General features: G+C 42.0%; 2 protein-coding genes across 6 annotated transcripts in view; both read right to left on the bottom strand.

Moving 5' to 3' along the window:
* The window catches only part of LOC147354351 (zinc finger protein 738-like), a 35,136-nt gene that overhangs the window by 10,828 nt on the left and 1,676 nt on the right, over positions 1-22,632 (bottom strand). For 2 of the 5 annotated variants that reach the window (XM_086353845.1, XM_086353844.1), the window contains exons 3-4: positions 20,924-21,050; positions 19,806-19,904 (exon numbers count right to left, since the gene is read on the bottom strand). In XM_086353845.1, the coding sequence (XP_086209971.1) occupies positions 19,806-19,904; positions 20,924-21,050 (226 nt within the window). Of the gene's footprint in view, positions 1-15,801; positions 17,181-19,805; positions 19,905-20,923; positions 21,051-22,632 lie in introns of those variants that run through there. The other 3 variants (XM_086353846.1, XM_086353847.1, XM_086353843.1) reach the window with 2 other exon arrangements.
* Positions 14,733-15,711, bottom strand: LOC147354352 (uncharacterized). Its single transcript, XM_086353973.1, has one exon. The coding sequence runs from the start codon at positions 15,709-15,711 to the stop codon at positions 14,854-14,856; it is 858 nt and encodes a 285-aa protein (XP_086210099.1). The 3' UTR covers positions 14,733-14,853.

Raw genomic sequence — 22,632 nt, 5'->3', positions numbered from 1 at the left:
AATCTAAAAGGACCAGCTGAAGAGCTCAGCAAATTGAAGGAAACACACTGTGATAACCTTCCCGGGAAAAGATCCCCCAGAAGAACAGCGGTACATCTGTTTATGACTGAATCAAGTTCCTGAACACCTAAAACAAACACAGAGTCGGAAATCAACTCTGTTAGAAAAAAATAAATTACCAAAAAAAGTGGAGGATGAAAAATGCTGCCCCCTTGTGGCTGCTTTTGGTAACAACAGCTGAAAAACCTGTGCTGACCAGTCCTTCAGGGATGTTAAGTAAATACACCTGTTCTCAGCAAATGTCCTGGGGTAGGTCCTGGAAAAAGATTTCAAAACAGGGCAGGTGGTCAAGAGGCCAACGTAACTTGTTAATAGCCAGGACAGAGGACAGGGAGGAGGGTCCTTAAACAAGCAAAAAGAGAATCAAATTACAACACTCCCTAACCATTTAAAGAAAAACTCCAAATTAGTTAAAGAACTAAATGGAGAGACAGTTACTCCCTACCATTAGAGGAAAGCATAGGAAAAACAGGCTTTGACATAAATCACAGCAAATTCCCTCTGGATCCACCTCTTAGAATAAGGAAAAAATAGAAATAAGAAAAACTCAGCAAGGGACCTCATTAACCTTAAAAGCACTTACACAGCAAGGGAAACCATAACGAACGAAAATGACAACCCTCAGAGTGGAAAAAAACTTTACAAGCAAATATATCAACAAGTAATTCATCTGCAAAACAAGGAAACAGCGCATGCAGCTCGATTAAAACACACACACACACACACACACACACACACGCACACAACAGAAATGGGCCAAAGATCTAAACGGATATGTTTTCAAAGAATGTATCCAGATCGCTATAAGGCCCATGAAAAGATGCTCAGCACCCCTAATGATTGGAGAAATGCAAATCAAAGTGACAACGAGGTATCAGCTAAAAATCACTGAGAGTGAGTATCCTCCAAAAGAGTAAACTCTGCCAGGAGCGTGGGGAAAAGGAATCCTTCTACCCTGGGGATGTAAACAGGTGGGTGTGGCCACGAAGTAAACCTGCATGGAGATGCCTTAAAACACTAACAGGGAGTTACTAACGCCCTGGAAGCCAACTCCTTGCCTTAGATCCGGAAAAAATAAAAAATTTAAATGATATGTGCATGTACCCTTATTTTTGCTGCTGCTGCTGCTAAGTCACTTCAGTCGTGTCCGACTCAGTGTGACCCCATAGATGGCGGCCCACCAGGCTCCCCCGTCCCTGGGATTCTCCAGGCAAGAACACTGGAGTGGATTGCCATTTCCTTTTCCAATGCATGAAAGTGAAAAGTGAAAGTGAAGTCGCTCAGTCATGTCTGACTCTTAGCGACCCCGTGGACTGCAGCCTACCAGGCTCCTCCGTCCATGGGATTTTCCAGGCAAGAGTACTGGAGTGGGGTGCCATTGCCTTCTCCGACTTATTTTTAGGACAGCACTATTGACTATATTGAAGACAGAGTGTTAAACAAAATGTCCATCGACACAAAAATGAAGGTAACTGGTCCATCTAGACACCGGAATACATTCAACCAGCAACAGAAGGAGACAGTGGCCTGGATGGACGGAGGGGACGTAAGGAAAACACACATCTCCTCAACTTGCGTCCTCAGGTGGGTCCGGGGAAAAGAATTCAAAACAGGGCAGACGGTCAAGAGGCCAATCTTGAGAGGCGGGTTTTAATCACAGTTTTGTTTGTTTTTTTAATCAAATGGAAACCTTTCGATACGAAGTAATTTTAGAGAAATTCAAATAAAAACTATAACTAGGAATGAGCTAGTCCCAGTCAGAATGGCTAGTGTCTACAAACAGTAAATGCTGGAGGGGTTTTGGAGAAAAAGAAATTCTCCCACATTGATGCTAGTAATGTCAATTGTTAACAGCCAGAGCAGAGGATGGTGTGGGAGGCTCCTTAAACAAGTGAAAAGTGAATGAAATTGCATTTCTCCCTAACCTCATACAGAAAAGAAACTCCAAATCGATTAAAGAACTAAATGGAGGGATGGATACTCTAAACTTCTTGACGAAAATATGGGCAAGACAGGTTTTGGAATAAATCCCAGCAAGTTCTTGGTTTCCCTCTTAGGATAACAACAACAACAACAAAACCTCAACAAAAGTAACCTCATTAATCTCAAAAGCTTTAGCACAGCAAGGGCAGCCCTAAATGAAAGAAAAAGACAACTTAAATTGGGGGAAATGGTTACACTTGATTTGGAACACGTGTACACCCGTGGCGGATTCATTTTGATGTATGGCAAAACCAATACAATCTTGTAATTATCCGCCAATTAAAATAAATAAATTTATATTAAAAAATTAAAATAAAAACAATTTATTCATCTCCAAAAACATGCAAACAGTTCATTCAGCTCAACATCAAAAATCAATCAATAGAAAAATAGGCCAAAGATCTAAATACGCCTTTGTCTTCAGCTGGCATCCAGCTGGCCACAAAAAGCTCATGAAAAGATGATAAACACTACTGTTAAAAAAATGCCCATCAAAACTGCAACGTGGTATCAACGCACACCCCTCAGAATGGCCATCTTCCAAAAGCTCTCCGAAGATTAAAAGACGCGGAAGGCGAGGCAAACAGGAAGTCTTCCTACACTGTGGGCGGGGATGTAAATGAGTGGGGGCGAGTAACGAAAGAAAGCAGTGTGAAGATTGCTGAAACACACTAAATATAGTTACTGCATGATCCGGCAAGCCCACCCACATTGCCTTAGATCCGGAGAAAACCATAATTTAAAATGATACTTGCAACCCTATTTTCAAGGCAGCGATATTGACAACATTTAATAGAGAGCTTCCCCAGTGGCTCAGCTGGTAAAGAATCCACCTGCAATGCGGGAGACCTGGGCTCGATCCCTAGGTTGGGAAGATCCCCTGGAGGAGAGCGTGGGAACCCACTGCAGTATTTTTGCCTGGAGAATCCCTAAGAACAGCAGAGCCTGGCAGGTTACAGTCCGTGGGGTCGCAGAGAGTCAGACACGACTGAGCGACTAAGCCCAGCAGAATAAAGAGCATCAGTCAAAATGTCCATCAATAGAGAAGTAAAGTCACTGACCCATCTACACACGGGAATCACTCAGCCGTCAGAAAGAGCGAAAAAATATCATTGTCAGCAGCATGGATGGACCGAGATTTATCATACTGAGTGAAGTCAGTCAGGAAGGGAAAGAAATATGTCACTCACGGGTGGAATCTATAAATTCATACGAATCAAAGAATTTATAAAGAGAAACAGACTCTCAGACTTAGAAAACCAATTTATGATGATTGAAAAAAAAAAAACAGGTACAGGAAGGGAGACAGTAAGAGGTTGGGATTAACATATACTTACAACGTATTATCAGATAGATAATCCAAAAGGACCTTCTGATTAACACAGAGAAGTCTACCGAACACCCTGAAAGAACCGACCTGGGACAAACCAGAAAAAGAACAGACACAGTTCTCTATGTAATTCAATCAAGTTCCTGTAAACCTGAAACAAGCACAACAGCGGAAATCAACTCTAGTCCAAGAGAAAATAAATATTAATTTAGCCAACAGAACAGCGGGGCGTGATGTGCTGCCGCCTTGTGGCCGCTTTTGGTAACAACAGTGGGAAAACTGCAGACGGGCACTTAACATGCACCAGGACCAAGGGGCTGTGGGATACACCCGTCCTCAACTCATGTCCTCGGTGGGTTGGGGGGAAGATTCAGAACAGGGCCAATGATCACACGGACGATCTCAAAAGATCAGTTCTACTCACATTGTTTTTAAAAATATCACATGAAAAGCTTTCAACATCGTGAAATGTTCAGTTCAGTTCAGTTCAGTGGCTCAGTCGTGTCTGACTCTTTGCGACCCCATGAATCGCAGCACGCCAGGCCTCCCTGTCCATCACCAACTCCTGGAGTTCACCCAGACTCACGTCCATCGAGTCAGTGATGCCATCCAGCCATCTCATCCTCTGTCATTCCCTTCTCCTCCTGCCTCCAATCCCTCCCAGCTTCAGAGTCTTTTCCAATGAGTCAACTCTTCACATGAGGTGGCCAAAGTCCTGGAGTTTCAGCTTTAGCATCATTCCTTCCAAAGAAATCCCAGGGCTGATCTCCTTCAGAATGGACTGGTTGGATCTCCTTGCAGTCCAAGGGACTCTCAAGAGTCTTCTCCAACACCACAGTTTAAAAGCATCAATTCTTCGGCACTCAGCCTTCTTCACAGTCCAACTCTCTCATTTTACTTGACCACAGGAAAAACCATAGCCTTGACTAGACGAACCTTTGTTGGCAAAGTAATGTCTCTGCTTTTGAATATGCTATCTAGGTTGGTCATAACTTTCCTTCCAAGGAGTAAGCATCTTTTAATTTCATGGCTGCAGTCACCATCTGCAGTGATTTTCGAGCCCAAAAAAAGAAAGTCTGACACTGTTTCCCCATCTATTTCCCATGAAGTGATGGGACTGGATGCCATGATCTTCGTTTTCTGAATGTTGAGCTTTAAGTCAACTTTTTCACTCTCCACTTTCATCAAGAGGCTCTTTAGTTCTTCACTTTCTGCCATAAGGGTGGTGTCTTCTGCATATCTGAGGTTATTGAGATTTCTCCCGTCAATCTTGATTCCAGCTTGTGTTTCTTCCAGTCCACTGTTTCTCATGATGTACTCTGCATATAAGTTAAATAAGCAGGGTGACAATGAAATGTTACAGAAATGTAAATCAAAAAAGTACAAGGAGGTATCAGTTCATAACGGTCAGAACGGCCTTTGTCTATAAGCCTTAAAAACGATAAAGGCTGGAGAGGTTGTGGAGAAAAGGGAGCCCTCCTACGCTGATGCTGGGACTGTAAGTTGCTAACAGCCACGATAGAGGACGGAGTGGAGGTTCCTTCAACTTGTGAACAGTGAAAGAATTTACTCCTCTCCCTAACCGCTTACAGATGAAGGAATTTAAAATCGATTGAAGAATTTTATGTAGGGACAATTCCTCTACATCTCTTGAGGAAAATATATGCAGAACACACTTTAACATAAATCACAGCAAGTTCTTTTTGGATCTATACTCAGAATTATTAAAAATAAAAGTACACTGAAAAAAAAAAGGCACCTCATTAACCTAAAAAGGTTTTGCACAGGAAGGGCAACCCTAAAGGAAAGAAAAAGACAACCCTCAGAATGGGAAAATCAATGTTTGCAACCGAAGTTAAAAATAAGGAATTCGTCTCCAAAGATGCAAACTGCTCACGCAGCTCACGATAAAACAAAACTCTGAACCCAGCAGGAATACAGGCAAAGATCTAAACGGACATTTTCCAAAGAAGGCATCCAGATGGCCATAGAGCGCGTGAAAAAATGCTCAGGACCACACTTACAGAAATGTCAATTGAAACCGCAACCAGGTATCACTCACACCTCTCAGACAGCCCCCCCAAACCTACAAAGATTAAATGCTGCCCAGAGCGAGGGGAACAGGGACTCCTCCTACACTGTGGGCGGGGAAGGAAATGGGTGGGTGTGGCCACAGGAAAAACAGTAAGGACATTCCTTAAAACACTGCTGCTGCTGCTGCTACTGAGTCGGTCAGTGGTGTCCGACTCTGTGCGACCCCAGAGACGGCAGCCCACCAGGCTCCCCCGTCCCTGGGATTCTCCAGGCAAGAACACCGGAGTGGGTTGCCATTTCCTTCTCCAATCTTAAAACACTAATCATAGACTTACTACCTGATCTGGCAAGGCCACCCCTTGCTTTACATCCAGAGAAAATCATAATTGAAAATGACAGTTGCACCCCTGTTTTCAGGGCAGCACTATTGATTCTCCACGACAGAACATCAGCCAAAGGGTCCATCAATAGAGACGTAAAGAGGAACCTGTCCATCTAAACACCGGAATACACTCAGCCATCGGAACAAATGAAAAAACGTCATTTTCAGGAGCATGGATGGACTGAGAGTTTATGATACTGAATGAAGCCAGTCTGAGCGGGAAAGCAAACTCTTACACACGAGGGGAATCGATAAATTCCTCAAATGAACGAATTCATAAGCAGAAACAGACTCACAGACGTAGAAATACAAGTTTATGATTTTTTTTTAAAGGTTGGGGAAGGGAGACAATAAAAGACTGGGATTAACAGATACACACTACTTACTGTCAGATCATCCAAATGAACCTACTGAATAGCACAAGAAAGTACAAAACACACTGAAGGAACCTATATCAGAAAATACTCCGGAAAAGAACAGAATAGATGTACCTCTATGTATAACTGAATCAAGTTCCTGTCAGCCTAAGACAAACATAGCAGAAATCAACTCTACTTCAATAGAAAATAAAAATTAACAGCAGTAAATAAATTAACGGAAATAAATAATTGTGAACCACAAGGAAATGCTGCCGCCTTGTGGCCGCTTTTGGTACAACAACGGAAAATCCTGGGCTGACGGCACTTCCTATTCCCCAGGACTGAGGAGCTCTACGGAGAAGGCAATGGCACCCCACTCCAGTCCTCTTGCCTGGAAAACCCCATGGACGGAGGAGCCTGGTAGGCTGCAGTCCATGAGGTCGCTGAGAGTCGGACACGACTGAGCGACTTCACTTTGACTTTTCACTTTCATGCATTGAAGAAGGAAATGGCAACCCACTTCAGTGTTCTTGCCTGGAGAATCCCAGGGACGGGGGAGCCTGCTGGGCTGCCGTCTCTGGGGTCGCACAGAGTCGGACAAGACTGAAGCGACTTAGCAAGCAAGAGAGGCTCTAAGGAAGAAACACCTGCCTCAAGAAATGTCCTAGGTGCGTCCGGGAAATTTTTCAAAACAGGGCAAAAGATCAAGAGGCCGATCTCCGAAGCTCGTTTTACTCACACTGTTATTAAAAATATCTCATGAGAAGCTTTCAACATCGTGAAATGTTATAGAAATGTAAATCAAAACTACAATGAGGCATGGGCTCATACTGGTCAGAATGGACTCTGTCAAAAAGTCTTAGAAAAAATAAAGGCTGGAGAGATTGTGGAGAAAAGAGAGCCCTCCTACGCTGATGCTGGGAATGTAAGTTGTTAACAGCCAGGATACAGGACGGGGTGGAGGTTCCTTAAACAAGGGGAAAGTGAAAAAATTTACATCTCTGGCTAACCACTTACAGACAAACTCCAAATCAATTAGAGTTAGCTGGAAGGACAATTACTCTAAACCTCTAGAGGAAAATATAGGCAGCACACACTTTACATAAACCACAGCAAGATTTTATATATATATATATATATATATATATGCTCAGAATTATTCAAAATAAAACTTTTAAAAGGCACTTCATTAACCTGAAAAGATTTTGCACAGGAAGGGCAACCCTGAAGGAAAGAAAAAGACAACCCTCAGAATGGGAAAATAAATATTTGCAACTGAAGTGAAAAACAAGGAATTCATCAACAAAGATGCAAAGTGCTCACACAGTGAAAGTGAAAGCTGCTCAGTTGTGTCCGACTCTCTGTGACCCATGGACTGTACAGCCCGTGGAATTCTCCAGGCCAGAATACTGGAGTGGGTAGCCTTTCCCTTCTCCAGGGGATCTTCCCAACCCAGGGATCGAACCCAGGTCTCCTGCATTGCAGGCAGATTCTTTACCAGCTGAGCCACAAGGGAAGCCCCCCACAGCTTATGATCAAAAAAACAATCAACCCAGTAGAAAAACTGGCAAAAATCTAAATGGACATTTCTCCAAAGAAGGCACCCAGATGTCCATAAAGCACATAAAAAGATGCTCAGGACCACTCTTACAGAAATGCCAATCAAACTGCAACCAGGTAGCACTGACACCCCTCAGAAGAGCCATCCTCCAAAAGATCTACAAGGATGAAATGCTACAGAGGGCAAGGAAAACAGGGAATCCTCCTACACTGTGGGCGGGGATGGAAATGGGTGGGTGCAGCCACAGAAGAAAACAGTATGGAGATTCCTTGAACACTAACCATGCACTTACCGCATGGTCCGGCAAGCCCACTCCTGGTCTTAGATCGGTAGAAAGTCAAAACTGAAAACCATGGTTGCACCCCTATTTTCAGGGCAGCATTATTGACAATATCCAAGACAGAGCATAAACCAAAGCATCCATCAATAGAGAAATAACGAGGAAACTGTCCATCAAAACACGGCAGTACACTCAGCCATCAAAACGAATGAAAAGTCATTTTTAGGAGCATGGATGGGCCGAGAGATTTATCATACTGAGTGAAGCCAGTCAGAGAGGGAAAGCAAAGGATGACATACAGGGAGAATCTATAAATTCCTCACGTGAACTAATTCATAAATTGAGACAGACTCACAGACGTAGAAACACGAGTTTACGATTTTTTTTTAAGTTTGGGGAAGGGAAACAATAAGAGATTGGGGCTTACAGATACACACTACTTACTGTCAGATAGATAATTGAAATGGACCTACTGAATAGCACGGGGAAGTCTACTGAACACTCTCAAAGAACCTGTATGGGAAAAGACCCCGAGAAAGAATAGAACAGATGTACCTCTGTGTATAACTGAACCAAGTTCCTGTCAACCTAAAATAAACACAACAGAAATCAACTCTACTTCAATAGAAAAGAAAAGTTAACCATAGTAAACAAATACATAATTGTGCAGCATAAGGACTGCAAGGAGATCCAACCAGTCCATTCTGAAGGAGATCAGCCCTGGGATGTTTTGGAAGGAATGATGCTAAAGCTGAAACTCCAATACTTTGGCCACCTCGTGCAAAGAGTTGATTCATTGGAAAAGACTCTGATGCTGGGAGGGAATGGGGGCAGGAGGAGAAGGGGACGACCGAGGATGAGATGGCTGGATGACATCACCAACTCGATGGACGTGAGTTTGAGTGAACTCCGGGAGTTGGTGATGGACAGGGAGGCCTGGCGTGCTGCGATTCATGGGGTCGCAAAGAGTCGGACACGACTGAGCGACTGAAATGAACTGAAGGAATATAGACAAAAAAGTTTGTCCTTTCCTCCTCCTTGAGAATTCCAGACCCCTCTCTCCTTGGGGACCCCTGGACTTCTTATCAACCTGCCTAGGAACTGACTGTCTCACTCTTGAGTGAAGTCTATGGCCACATCCTGGAATGTCAGCCGTCCCTGAAATACAAAGGACATATGCCATGTGACTGTGGGAAGACTTCCTAATGTGATCCAGGATGAAAACAGCACGTACAGAGAACTAGTTTTTCAATGAGAAGAGTGTCTGATGTTATACAATAATATACTTTTTTTACGTAGTAATATGCTCTACCACATTTCTAACATGAGGAAAATAGGATGACAGATGATCCACAAAGCCACTTGTGCTTCCCTGGTGGCTCAGATGGTAAAGAATATGTCTGCAATGCGGGTGACCTGGATTCGATCCCTAGGTTGGGAAGATCCCCTGGAGAAGACAATGGCAACCCACTCCAGTTTTCTTGCCTGGGATCTTATGGAGAGAGGAACCTGGCAGGCTATAGTCCACAGGGTCAGAAAGAGTGGGACGTGACTGAACGACTATGATTCATTCATTCATGCATCTGGGAGAAAAATTATTAATGTGATCAACAGAGGCATATTTACTTTTAAGGGTTTTCCTTGTGTTCCTCAGGATAAATATCAATCAAAGCAGGAATATTTTTAAAAAGCACATTGTGATTCAAGAGTTCTAGGGTGGGGCCACAGTTTTCCATCTTGAACAAGCTTAGTTTTCACTAAATGTCTGGTTGATAAACGGCCATTGTGAATAGCACAGAGGTAAAAGAGCCATGGCAAATAGCCATGGCATCCAGTCCCATCACTTCATGGCAAATAGATGGGGGAACAGTGGAAACAGTGAGAGACTGTATTGTTTTGGGCTCCAAAATCACTGCAGATGGTGACTGCAGCCATGAAATTAAAAGACGCTTGGTCCTTGAAAGAAAAACTATGACCAACCTAGACAGCGTATTAAAAAGCAGAGACATTACTTTGCTGACAGAATTCCATCTAGTCAAAGCTATGGTTTTTCCACTAGTCATGTATGGATGTGAGAACTGGACTATAAAGAAAGCTGAGCACCAAAGAATTGATGCTTTTCAACTGTGGTGTTGGAGAAGACTCTTGAGAGTCCCTTGAACTGCAAGAAGATCCAACCAGTCCATCCTAAAGGAAATCAGTCCTGAATATCCATTGGAAGGACTGATGCTGAAGCCGAAACTCCAATACTTTGGCCACCTGATGCAAAGAACTGACTCACTGGAAAAGACCCTGATGCTGGGAAAGATTGAGGGCGGGAGAAGGGGACGACAAAGGTTGAGATGGTTGGATAGTGTCACGGACTCAGTGGATACGAGGCTGAGTAAGCTCTGGGACTTGGTGATTGTCAGATGTCCTGCAGCCCATGGGGTCGCAAAGAGTCGGACACAACCGAGCGACTGAACTGAACTGAAAAGAGCCAGGTACAAATTCATAGTTATTACTGAACTTTATGCACTTTACAGATTTTACAGGTTTACTAGATTAGTAAGCAGAGAAAACAATCCTTTTGACTATTTCTGAACTATATAACTTTCTAACAGTTTTTTAATTTTTAATCTTGAATGAGCCACATAAATAATTTTAGACAAAAAATATTGCTGTTCAAAATTGTTTGGAACATTTGATCAAATATTCAGAAAATGGTAGAGCTTGGGATTGACTTCAATGGGTCTGAGCTCGATTTATATAAAAAGAATTAAGTCAACACAGAGACCTGACTGAGCGACTGAACTGAACTGAACGAAGAGACCACTCTAATGGATTTTTACCAGTTGAGGTAACTGGCAAAAATATAAAAAACAGAAAAAATGTCATATACTGTTAACATTTTCACGCACACAAACATACACCAGTTGGGAGACAAATTATTCATGTTTATAAAATCAGGAATAGATTTCTGTGCTTAAATCTTATAATTTATTTGTGGCAATATTCTGTATTTTTTAAATACATTAGGGTGCAAAAACACATAATGACATAAATTAGAGCTCTTGGTTCTGAATCTTTTATTCCTTTGAAAATCTCTATCATTTTTGTTGAATTAAATTTTAGATTTAACAGTTAAACATAAATAATAACATTTTTGTAAATATTGTAGAAAATAGAAAGAGGTGATAAGAATTCTGTCTGGAAAATGAGTGCAGAGTATATTACTAAGAGAAATGATCAGACCTGGGCTTGAGTGATGAAAACCTCCATTCCCAAAATTGCAAGAACCTTACTAAACACAGGTGAGTGTTCATTTTCTAAAGCAAATGGAACTAAGAAGGCACACTTTGCTACATTAATTTTGGTAGTTTATACACGTCACCAAGTCTTTCAAAAATCCTTATTAAAGTAAAAAAGCAGGAACATCACACTTGCAATATCACAGAAGCACCTGAACCAGGGAACGTGAGGTGTAGTGGGATAAATGTTAGCAGTGATCTGAATCCTGAAAAATATCAGTTTTATACAAAATTCACTTCTTATATAACTTCCATGTTCTGTATCCTAAGACTACACTTAAGAGTGAGTCCTTCCTACCAATATAGAGAAGGGTCTCTCATACTTTTCTCCTTCTTTTCCCCAAACTTCCTGTGGAATTCTGGACCACTAAGTTAATTCTATTCATAATGACAATTTCTTAATGCTGTTCTAAATGTCTGAAGTTGCATATATATGTAAATTCATCATTAATTTCCCCTACTTCTCTAAGATCCCAAGACTGAACCACATGCTAATGGGAATCTCAGAACCTAGGCCTCCCCTTGTTGATCTCTCACAAAGGGAATATTTTCAGCAGTTGAAAGGCACTCATTCAGGTTGAGAATTTTTCATGCTTTATCGGAGAAGGCAATGGCACCCCACTCCAGTACTCCTGCCTGGACAATCCCGTGGATGGAGGAGCCTGGGAGGCTGTGGTCCATGGGGTCGCTGAGGGTCGGACACGACTGAGCGACTTTACTTTCACTTTTCACTTTCATGCATTGGAGAAGGAAATGGCAACCCACTCCAGTGTTCTTGCCTGGAGAATCCCAGGGACGGGGCAGCCTGGTGGGCTGCCGTCTATGGGGTCACACAGAGTCGGACACGACTGAAGTGACTTAGCAGCAGCAGCATAGAAAGCCAGGATACAGACAAGGGAGACAAGGTTCTGGGACACAAGGTGGAAGTGACCTAAAGAGCCGGTCCTCACTCTAAGAAAAGGAAAAAAGAAGAAGTTGATAACAAACACCCCAGGCAGAAAATTAGAGGCAGAGAACTAAAGGTTTGCAGGTTCCCTCAGTTCAAGCATTTTAGGGGAAAAAGCAGACACAGCCCCAGACCCAGGACAGAACATGTACCTGAGAAGCTGCCCTTTGGTCCTCTTCTTCCTCCTGCTGTGTCTTCTCTGAGGATGTTATGTAGCAAACACACCTCTGCATCTTGGAAAAATACCTTCAAAGGCACAGCTCTTTAACCTGCAACCACCACAACTACAGAGGACCTTGAAAAGCTGAAAAAGACCCACCTCTCCTGTGCTGTCTCAGGAGAGATTCAGGAACAATCTCTTCCTACTTGGAGACCAGACTGTGAACTTATTTCTTGATTGTTCTCAGAGAGAACTCCTAACCCTCTGCTCACACAGACCATGTGAGCTGACTTCCCTGGTCCAAATCCAGCTAGACCAACGCTGCTGCCTCTCCTCAGACTGAAGCTAGGCCTCAGCTCTCACAGATGGACCAGCAGCCACGTCCTTAACCCGCGCCATCCCTTAGAAGCCCCTGGAGCACTTCCTACACACCACACTGATGCTCCCACAGGACCAAGAGAGAACTCTGTGGGGAGGTTATCGCTTAACACTGGTCATGTGATCTTGATAGGAAACCAGGTTGAAACCACTTAAAGATTCTTTCTGAACCATTTCAGTGAATATGAATCCCTTGAGGTCAGGTCCCCACTCTAAGCAGTTATAAATCTGGAGGTCTGAAGAGGGGCCATGAAATGAGTCTTCAGCAAGTTCCCTGTTTATTTTGATGCTTCTCCCCCAAGACCCACACTCAGGAGCCCTGAGTTTCAGCCCTCACACTCAGCACACCTGAGACCTCTCAGGAAAGGTTCTAGGGCAGGAATTTTTTAGGTCAAGGTTAGGATCAAGCAGAAAAAGCTCCAGTATTTGAGGTTCAGGCCTTTATAAGAGACTTTGGGTGAAGTGCTGTGGGCTCCCCAGGCTGAGCGTGGATGGGTCCATTCAAACCAAGAGCAGCAGGAATCTGGTGAGCTCTGAGGGTGTCACTGAAGGGGGGGCCTGTGCAGTAGACCCTGGGGTTCAGCAAGGCTGCTGATCTCTAGGTGGGTGGTCATCTAGTGCAGGTGCTCATAGGACTGGCTGGTGTGAGCTCAAGGACCTGCAGGCTGCCTGATCCCCAGACAGACACTGAGGCAGCAACAGCACGGAGCAGTCAGGGAGGCTCTCAACAATACTCTGTATAATCCTTATTAGAATCATCACAATGTCCCAGAAGTTACAGAGAGGGAGGAAAAGTACAATGGAGAAATGATGGGAAATATCCAAATATTTGAGGCTTAAAGGCAGTATGGAAACTAATTGTTACAGATATCATCCCTCTGTGCTAACAAAGAGTTTATTGTTAGGTATTCTTCCCTTCAACCTTAAACCGGTAGGTTGACACTTCATTACACACCAACTTCCTCACAAGAAACCATCCAGTTTTATTAACATGTAATATCACACAGTCAGAATCAAACCTTTTCCAACCCACTGTGTAACTGAATAAAATACAGATTACAAGCATAAAGAACAATATTTATTCCTCTGATACAATGATCTGAGAATGGTGATTTCTACCGTTACAAAATGGAGGCTAATCGTTTATGAAACAAGACATACACTAATTACATGACTTTTCTGGGAGGGGTTTCCATACATTTCTAGGGTATCAGAGATGTCTTTATTTGAAACATGGCAACTAATATTCATGACTTCTGTTGATATTATAAAGATACATCAAGATTTCAGTGAACTGTCATTGTATTTTCCTTAAAAAGCAAGTGACATAACTATTGAAAATGTACATCGTACTTTAATATGTGGAATTACTCCCTGAACACTTACCTCATGGTGACCTATAGGGATGTTTGACATGAATGACTAACACCTCCATTTAGATGTACATGTTACATTACTGTGTCCTTAATCTTCTAATGGAGAATAAATAGAAATGATTTCTCACTAGAATAGAAGGCCTTGTCTTATCTTTGAGGTAGCAACCATCAAAACCATAACTTTGCATACACACTAGAAATGAAGCATAGCAGCATGGAGTAATTTGAGAGTTGAATAACATTTATTTTGGTTTTCAAATAATCACAAACAAAGATATATTGCTAATAATTGTACATTTCTAAATACCAACCCGTCCTTGTGATCCATAATAACATATCAGTTTTCTATCTGTTTTAACTATGGATTACTGTCTACAATACTTCTCCTGAAGAGGAACTTCAAAAAACAGGATTGATGAAATGCTTTCTATTGTGCAGGCTTCCCTAATGACTCAGTTGGTAAAGATCCACCTCCCACTCCAGTATTCTGGCCTGGAGAATTCCATGCACAGTCCATGGGGTTGCAAAGAGTTGGACACGACTGAAAGACTTTCACTTTTTCTAGTGTGCAATTTCTGGTATTTATTTAATTTAATTTTCATTAAATACTTTTCTACATTTTTTCATGCCATTCCTTATGTTTCTTAAATAAATGGTCTTGTATTTTCTCAAGTGTATGTTTAGGACAAACCTCTTCCATCACTTATTTTATTACTAGGGTTTCTCTCCAGTACATGCTGTCTGATGTCTAATATGGTGAGAGCTCTGATTAAAGCTGTTGCCACGTTCCTTACATTCATAAGGTTTTTCCTCCAATATGAATTCTCTGATGTTGAGTAAGATGTGAGTGCTTGATAAAGGCTTTTCCACATTCTTTACATTTGTAAGGTTTCTCTCCAGTATGAATTCTCTGGCGTTGAATAAGACTTGAGTGGTGACAGAAGGCTTTTCCGCATTCTGTACATTTATAAGGTTCTCTCCAGTATGAATTCTCTGATGGTAAGTAAGACCTGAGTGCTTGCTAAAGTCTTTGCCACAATCTTTACATTTATAAGGCCTCTCCCCAGTATGAATTCGCTGGTGTTGAGTAAGAGTTGAGTTCTGACTAAAGGATTTCCCGCATTCTGTACATTTATACGGTTTCTCTCCAGTATGAATTCTCTGATGGTAAGTAAGACCTGAGCACTGGTTAAATTCTTTGCCACAATCCTTACATTTATAAGGCTTCTCTCCAGTATGAATTCTCTGATGGTAAGAAAGACCTGAGCACTGGTTAAATGCTTTGCCACAATCCTTACATTTATAAGGCTTCTCTCCAGTATGAATTCGTTGATGTTTAGCAAGAGTTGAGTAGTGACTGAAGGCTTTTCCGCATTCTTTACATTTATAAGATTTCTCTCCAGTATGGATTACTTGATGTTTAGTAAGATATGAGCGTTGTCTAAATGCTTTGCCACAATCCTTACATTTATAAGGCTTCTCTCCAGTATGAATTCTCTGGTGTTGAGTAAGATTTGACTTCTGATTAAAGGCTTTGCCACACTTTGTACATTTGTATGATTTCTGCTGCATATGAGTTATCTGATGTTGAGTAAGACGTAAGCTACAAGGAAACACCTTGCCACATTCTTTACATGTGTTTGGTTTCTCCCCTGCATGAACTCACTGATGCACACTGAAATGTGAACACCTAAACATGGCTTTGCCACCTTCCTTACCTTTGTAAGGTTTCTGCTCTGTATGGATTCGCTGATGTTGAGTAAGATTTGAGTTCTGATTAAAGGCTTTGCCACACTTTGTACATTTATAAGGCTTCTCCCCAGTGTGAATTCGCTGATGTCGACTAAGATGTGAGCAAGACATAAATGCTTTTCCACATTCCTTACATTCATAAGGTTTCTTGCCAGTGTGGATTTGCCGATCTTGACCAAGCTTTGAATCCTGATTAGAGGTGTTGCCACACTCTGTACATTTGAAAGGTTTCCATCCTGAGTGAATTTTCCTTTGTCTACTTAGACTGGATGAGTTAGTAAAGGCTTTCTCACATTTCTTACACTTGTAACTTTTCTGTGGATTCTGAATACTCTGCTGTTGAGTGAGATTTGAAGACTGATTAGAAACATCACCATATTCACAATTATAAGTCTTCTCTCCAGTATGTGTACTCTCATTTAGTGGAAGACCTGATATTTGATGAAAGATATTCCTACATGTACTATTTTTAGAATCTTTGTCTGAAGATTGAGGTCCCTGATGTTTCATAGGGTTAGAGTCTTGTTCAGTTTTATACCCATTTTCATTGCATGAGTGGTTTCTCACTCCATCGTAAATATGCTTGTAATTATTGGGGGTAGAGCTCTTACTTAAGGCGTGACTCGTGTTATTACACGTGAGAAGTTGTTCCGTAGTAACCGTATCATGATGTGTATTGAACAATGATGGTGGGATTAACTCTCTTCCATTATAATCAACATGACACATTTTGGAACAGAGAGAAACTGTCTGTTGGTGGAAGAATAATGACCCCTTGCTCACAGATCCCTCAAACTGATTATATTGTGAGTTTTCCCCATCATTTTTAAATTTCTGGTTTTCAGATGTGCTTGAATGTATGTGTAATCGAAGCCCGTGTTCAGAGTAGTTTGAATGAGTATTTGCAGTAGAGACTGGATGACTTTCCAGATTTTCCACATTTCCCTTCAGAGAACGTGTACGTTTCAAAAAATGATTTAAGCCTTTGCTTGAAGAGATACACTTCTCTGCAGATGTTGATAACGGAAACGGGTGTTTTCCACAATTTGACTCCCATTGCTCATTTCTTTTGGCAGTAATGTCCGCATTGTGTGAAACTATCTCAGTTTCTTTATGTCCATATAAACTTCTTCTAGATCTTTCACATATCCCCGTATATTCCTGGTCTTTCATTAAATGTTCGTTTCCAAGGTGAGCTCTTTCATATATTCCTAGGTTTGCTTTTTGGATTAAATTTTCTAACCTTGGATTCTTAGACATCAAACCACGGGTGTTGTGAGAAGACACAGCTGAAAGATACCAAATAAAGTTTTCTTATCTACTATTCTTATCTACTGGGGCTGGTGCGAGCTCAGTTGGGACAGAAGGCGAGCCTTCTCTGTGGGAAGAGAACATGGCAACAGTCTGTGGCAGCAGGACAGAGTGAGACCTGTACACAGGGTACTGACCCCAGCCCTGCCCACCCAGCCTGAGAGGGTGTCCACCAGTGCAGACAAGGGCTGGGTGCTGGAATGTGGGGTCTGGAGAGCAGACCCAGGCAGACGACTGCTGTGGGCAGTGAGGAAACGTCCTGAGGGGATGGGACAGAGGGAGGAGTTCTATAAACAGGAATGCTTGTGGAGGAAGCCTGAACCACCATGGCACAGAGCGCCATTGTTGAGTGATGCCCAAAGGGAAGACCCACCATTGCAGCCCCTCTCCCCCTGTGCTGGCCCCTCCTCCCCCAGCACTAGGAAGGGCCACCACCCCAGTGGGCTCTATTGAGCTCCAGCCACAGCCTCCCCCCTGCACCTCCTCCACCATCAGCAGACTCCTGTGCTCTGGGGCAGCCTCTGGAGCAGACACCTGTGGGTGGGCCACACACAAAGGAGCTGAAAGCTCAGCTGAGCCCCAGGGTTAAAGGAAGAAAAACTGAAGTCTCTCCCCACGGTTGCTCAAACCATGCTTTTATACCTGCAATTGGCTTTGTCAACTCAGCCCCTACAGAGCATCTGAATGGACAACGAGGGCTCCCCCAGTCACGGGAGTGCAGCTTTAGCAGCTGTAGACTTTGTGGGGATGTATGCTAGGGGGTGGGGCCAGGCCAGAGTCTGAGCTGCCCCCATAGCACCACAGTGGGTCCAGCTCCATGAGTGCAATTCTGGGACCTGAGTTCACTGGATCTATGCTGGTGTTCCAGTGAAAACAACATCTGAGAGACACCAGAGCAATGTGCCAGCATGCCCATGGTTGAGGGGGAGCCAAGAGCAGTACCAACATGGGGTCACATGAGACTCACAGCACGTGAGCACACCCCAAGGTGAACATCCCCAGAGAAGCAATCCTTGGTGGCTTCTCTCCCAGTGGGTGTGCTCCAATCTTAGCTGCCTTGACCACAGATCAGAATCACAGCGAAGAAACAGATCTTGGGGCTCTACTCCACCAACCAGGGAGCAGATCCCACCACAGACAGGGCAGTGACAGCCACAGAGCCAAGGGGAAGCTCCCCTCAATATCCAGGGGAGGCTCGGATCACAATAACAGCAATCAAAGCCCAGATCAAGGGGTTAAGGGTCCAAGCCTGTGGACCAACCTCACCCGCCAGGGGCAAGACAACAGAGCAAGAGGAGCTAGGATCCGGCAGCCTGCAGAACAGACCACAAACCCAGAAAATGTGACAAAATGAGAGGACAAAGAAGTATGGTGTACAGGAAGGAGCAAGACAAAAATCTACAAGAACCACTAAATGAAGAAGAGACAGGCGTTCTAATGATTACTTTTTGACTTACGTCATCTTGAATGCAGATGCCCCTAGGTGCCCTCTAATTCTTTAGCCCACTTCTTACTTTAGCATGTTCTAGTAGATGTTTCCATCTAAAAATCATAAACCATACTGACGTAGGTCTAATCAGAAAGTGAGGACATATAGGACAAAGTCTGGGGAAGCTCATAACAAGATTATTTAAATAAAGTAGTTGTTCTTGAGAAATTAAGAAATGAGACTTTAAAAATATGGTGGGAACACAGGGAATGCTATCAATGCTCTATGGAGATCTAATTGGGAAGGAAATCTAAAAAAGAGTAGATATCTATACGTAAAATGCATTCTCTTTGCTGTACAACATTGTAAACCTGTTAGACTCCAATAAGAACATTTTTAAAACAGTATATTATCTAAAAATTGTAATAGTTTGAAACCATTAAAAATATGGTGGAAAATGTTTTAAGCTCTTATGCCAATTTATTTGAAAATTCTTTGAGTTAATTGAATACATTTAAGTCTTTTAGCATTGAGGAATTGGGGCAAATACACTTAATATTTCATATGAGTTCATATGAAGAAAACAGAAACTTTGAAGTAACCCTGAGATTTGCATTCTTTCTCTTTAGGGAGGTTTTGGTTTATACAGTGAAGAAATTACTTGAATTTAAAATTTGTAAGATCATATTTGTAGCTTAAAGTGTTTTAGAAATTATAAGTCAGGAAAAAAAAAAAAAAAAACAACCCACTGTCCCCAGTATTCCTAGAACTTTGGCAGTATGTCTACAATTCCACTCACATACTGCCACCTAGAGGTAGAAACAAACTTTAATAGGAGCGTCTTAGAGTTTTTCAGAAAAGTGCCATTTTCCTAGGACCCCCAAGAAATGGAATAGTAACAGATTCATTCAGGTTGTCACAGGCCAAGAGCATTTCAGTTCTCACTGCGATTGAGAAAAGTAATCACTGGACATGAATTCAGGAATGATTTAAGAGACAGAATGGGGCAGGTGATATCTGCCTATGACAGCAACAGAGCAACAGAAAGAAACCCAGACTTCTCTAAAATCATTTCCACTGAAGCAGATCTTCCCAAACCACATGACAAAAGATGAATTCCTCACTGATCCTGGGACCTGTCGTTGAGTCATCGGCTCCATCCATTCACACCTACCTGTGTATATGGCTGGTGTCTCCAGTCTCCTTACATCCCAGGGATTCTTCATTTGCTCCAGAAAGGTGACCAGGTCCAGCTTAGAGACCACAAGACCTGCTATCAGGAAAAGGAGTATTTGTTTTGCTAGAGATTCATCAGTTTCCAATCTAATATGTATTCAAGTGAGAAGAGAAGGCACATGTGCTAAGTTGCTCCAGTCATGTCTGACTCTTTGCCACCCTATGGACTGTAGCCTGCCAGGCTCCTCTGTCCATGGGATTCTCCAGACAAAAATACCGGAGTGGGTTGCCACGTCCTCCTCCAGGAGTTCTTCCCAACCCAGGAATCGAACCCACTTCTTTTACGTCTCCTGCATTGGCAGGCAGGTTCTTTACCACTAGTGCCATCTGGGAAGCCCAGAGAAGGCGTGGTAGAATGTCAATACAGCCCAGAAATAAAGTATTTGGGGACATCATTTCCTAGGCTGTATTAACATGCCCTGGTGGCTCAGCTGGAAAAGAAGCCACCTGCAATGTGGGAGACCTGTGTTTGATGCCTGGGTTGGGAAGATCCTCTGGAGAAGGGAATGGCTACCCATCCCAGTATTATGACCTGGAAAATTCCATAGACTATTCCATGGGGTCGCAAAGAGTCGAACATGACTCTAATCATGACTCTAATCTTGCTCATTACATTATTAACATTCTAGAGAAGGCATGGTTGAATGTTAATATAGCCCAGAAAATTATGTCCCCAAATACTTTATCGAAAGGACTTTTACAACTAACAAATACATAAAGAAAAGATCTTGAGATTCTAGTCAAGTACTACTAAGGCCAAAGTAAGTAATAGTAGAAATCTGATTTCTAAAGGAGAATGGCACCCTTTTATACCACAAAACCTACAGAATTACCACTAACCTAGAAGGAGGAGGCAGATTACATCAAGGAAAAGTTAGAATCATAATCAATCATCATGAAGTCTTCTTTCTCAACTCATAAATAATCCATTTTTCCCAAAGAAAGCAAGGATCGGAAACTATTATAAGAAGCAGAACATTCTAGGAAACATTCTAGAAATGCAGGAACCAAAACCATGTGGGTAGATAAGGGATTCTGGAAGGCAGTTATCCTCACCCAAGGAGGCCAGGTTCCTGTAGTTCTCTAACATCACATCCCTGTACAATTCCCGCTGATCGAGGTCCATGCATTCCCACTCCTCTTGGGTGAAGTCTATGGCCACATCCTGGAATATCAGCCGTTCCTGAAATACAAAGTACAGATGCCTTGTGGCCATGGGAAGACTTCCTAATGTGACCCAAGATGAAACCAACAAGAGAAATGGTTTTGATTTAGGAGAATGTCTGGTGTTACAGCAGCAGCAGCTGGTGTTACACATGAATATAATTTGTACACAGTAATATTTTCTACCACATTTTTAACCCCAAGAAAAGAGGATGAGATACGATCCATCAACAACTACAGAAATTATTCTGATTTGGAAGACAAATTATACAATAATCAGATCAACATTGGCATATTTATTTTTGAGTGCTGTACTCAGTTGACAGAGGATAAACTGTCTATCAAAAGAAACAGGAAATATTTTTTAAAAGCACTTCCTGATTCAAGTGTTCTGGAGTGGACTCAGTGTGCCACATTTTTAACAAGCTTATTTGAACTAGTAATGTTGAAAATTCTGCTCCATGAGTGACAATGTTTGAACAGCAACGAAGTAGAATAGTAAGGAAAGAATTCACATTTAACTTTGAACTTTAAGTGCTTTACAAATTTTACAGATCTGATAGGATAGTAACCTTGGCGACAACAATCATTTTAACGATCTGGTATATGCTATATATCTTTCTGACAGTTTTTCAGAATCTTGAACAGAAATAATTTAAAATCACTAATGTTGCTGTAGCATCTTTTGGCAAATATTTAACAAACATTCTTTAAACGACAGGTTAAGGGACGGGGGAGCCTGCTGGACTGCCGTCTATGGGGTCACACAGAGTTGCACACGACTGGAGCGACTTAGCAGCAGCAGCAGCAGCAGCAGCAGCAGCAACTTTTACTTCAGTTTATGACTCTAGACTTTAATAAAACACAGACAAATGCACAGAGCTAACTCTAATGAAAGTTTATAGAAATTTCTGTATTTGTAAATAATAGTAAAAACAAGAAAATTGTTAGTCACTCAGTCGTGTCCTACTCTTTGCAACCCCAGGGACTGTAGCCTGCCAGGCTTCTCTGTCCATGGGATTCTCAAGGCATGAATACTGGAGTGGGTAGCTATTCCCTGCTTCAGGGAATCTTCAAAAAAGAAAAAGAAAAAAATCAATCCAATGATGTTAACATGTTCATGCATACAGACATACACTAAAATGGGACTATATACTTATTAATTAGTAAGAGAAAAATTGTCATGTCAATAAAATCAGGATAATTTTTAACTGATTGAAAATGTACATAAATATTTGAGGATGATATTATTTTAATTTTTTAAAATAGACTAGGGTACAGACATACACAATGATAAAAAAAATAGACAGCTCTGGTTGTGAATTTTTTAATTTCCTGAAAAATCTACCATTTGCATGGAACTATATTTTAAAATTTAACACAGTTGAACATAGAATAGCACTAATATGATTCTTGTAAACATTTTGGAAAATACAGAAATGTGATGAGACTTATCTGTGATGTGAGTGTGGAGTGTACTGGAAATGATCAAACCTGGGCTTGAATGATGAAAATCCACACTCCCAAATCCCAGCATCTCTACTAAACACACATGAGTGTTGTCAACTACAAATCGGCACTTGCCAAGAGCATTGCTGGGG

Source organism: Bos grunniens, chromosome 18 (assembly GCF_055505025.1).
Source record: "Bos grunniens cultivar Pamir isolate PY7600 chromosome 18, Bosgru_T2T1.0, whole genome shotgun sequence".
In the NCBI taxonomy this organism is placed as follows: Eukaryota; Metazoa; Chordata; class Mammalia; order Artiodactyla; family Bovidae; genus Bos; species Bos grunniens.
This window is presented reverse-complemented; position numbering and strand designations above follow the sequence as displayed.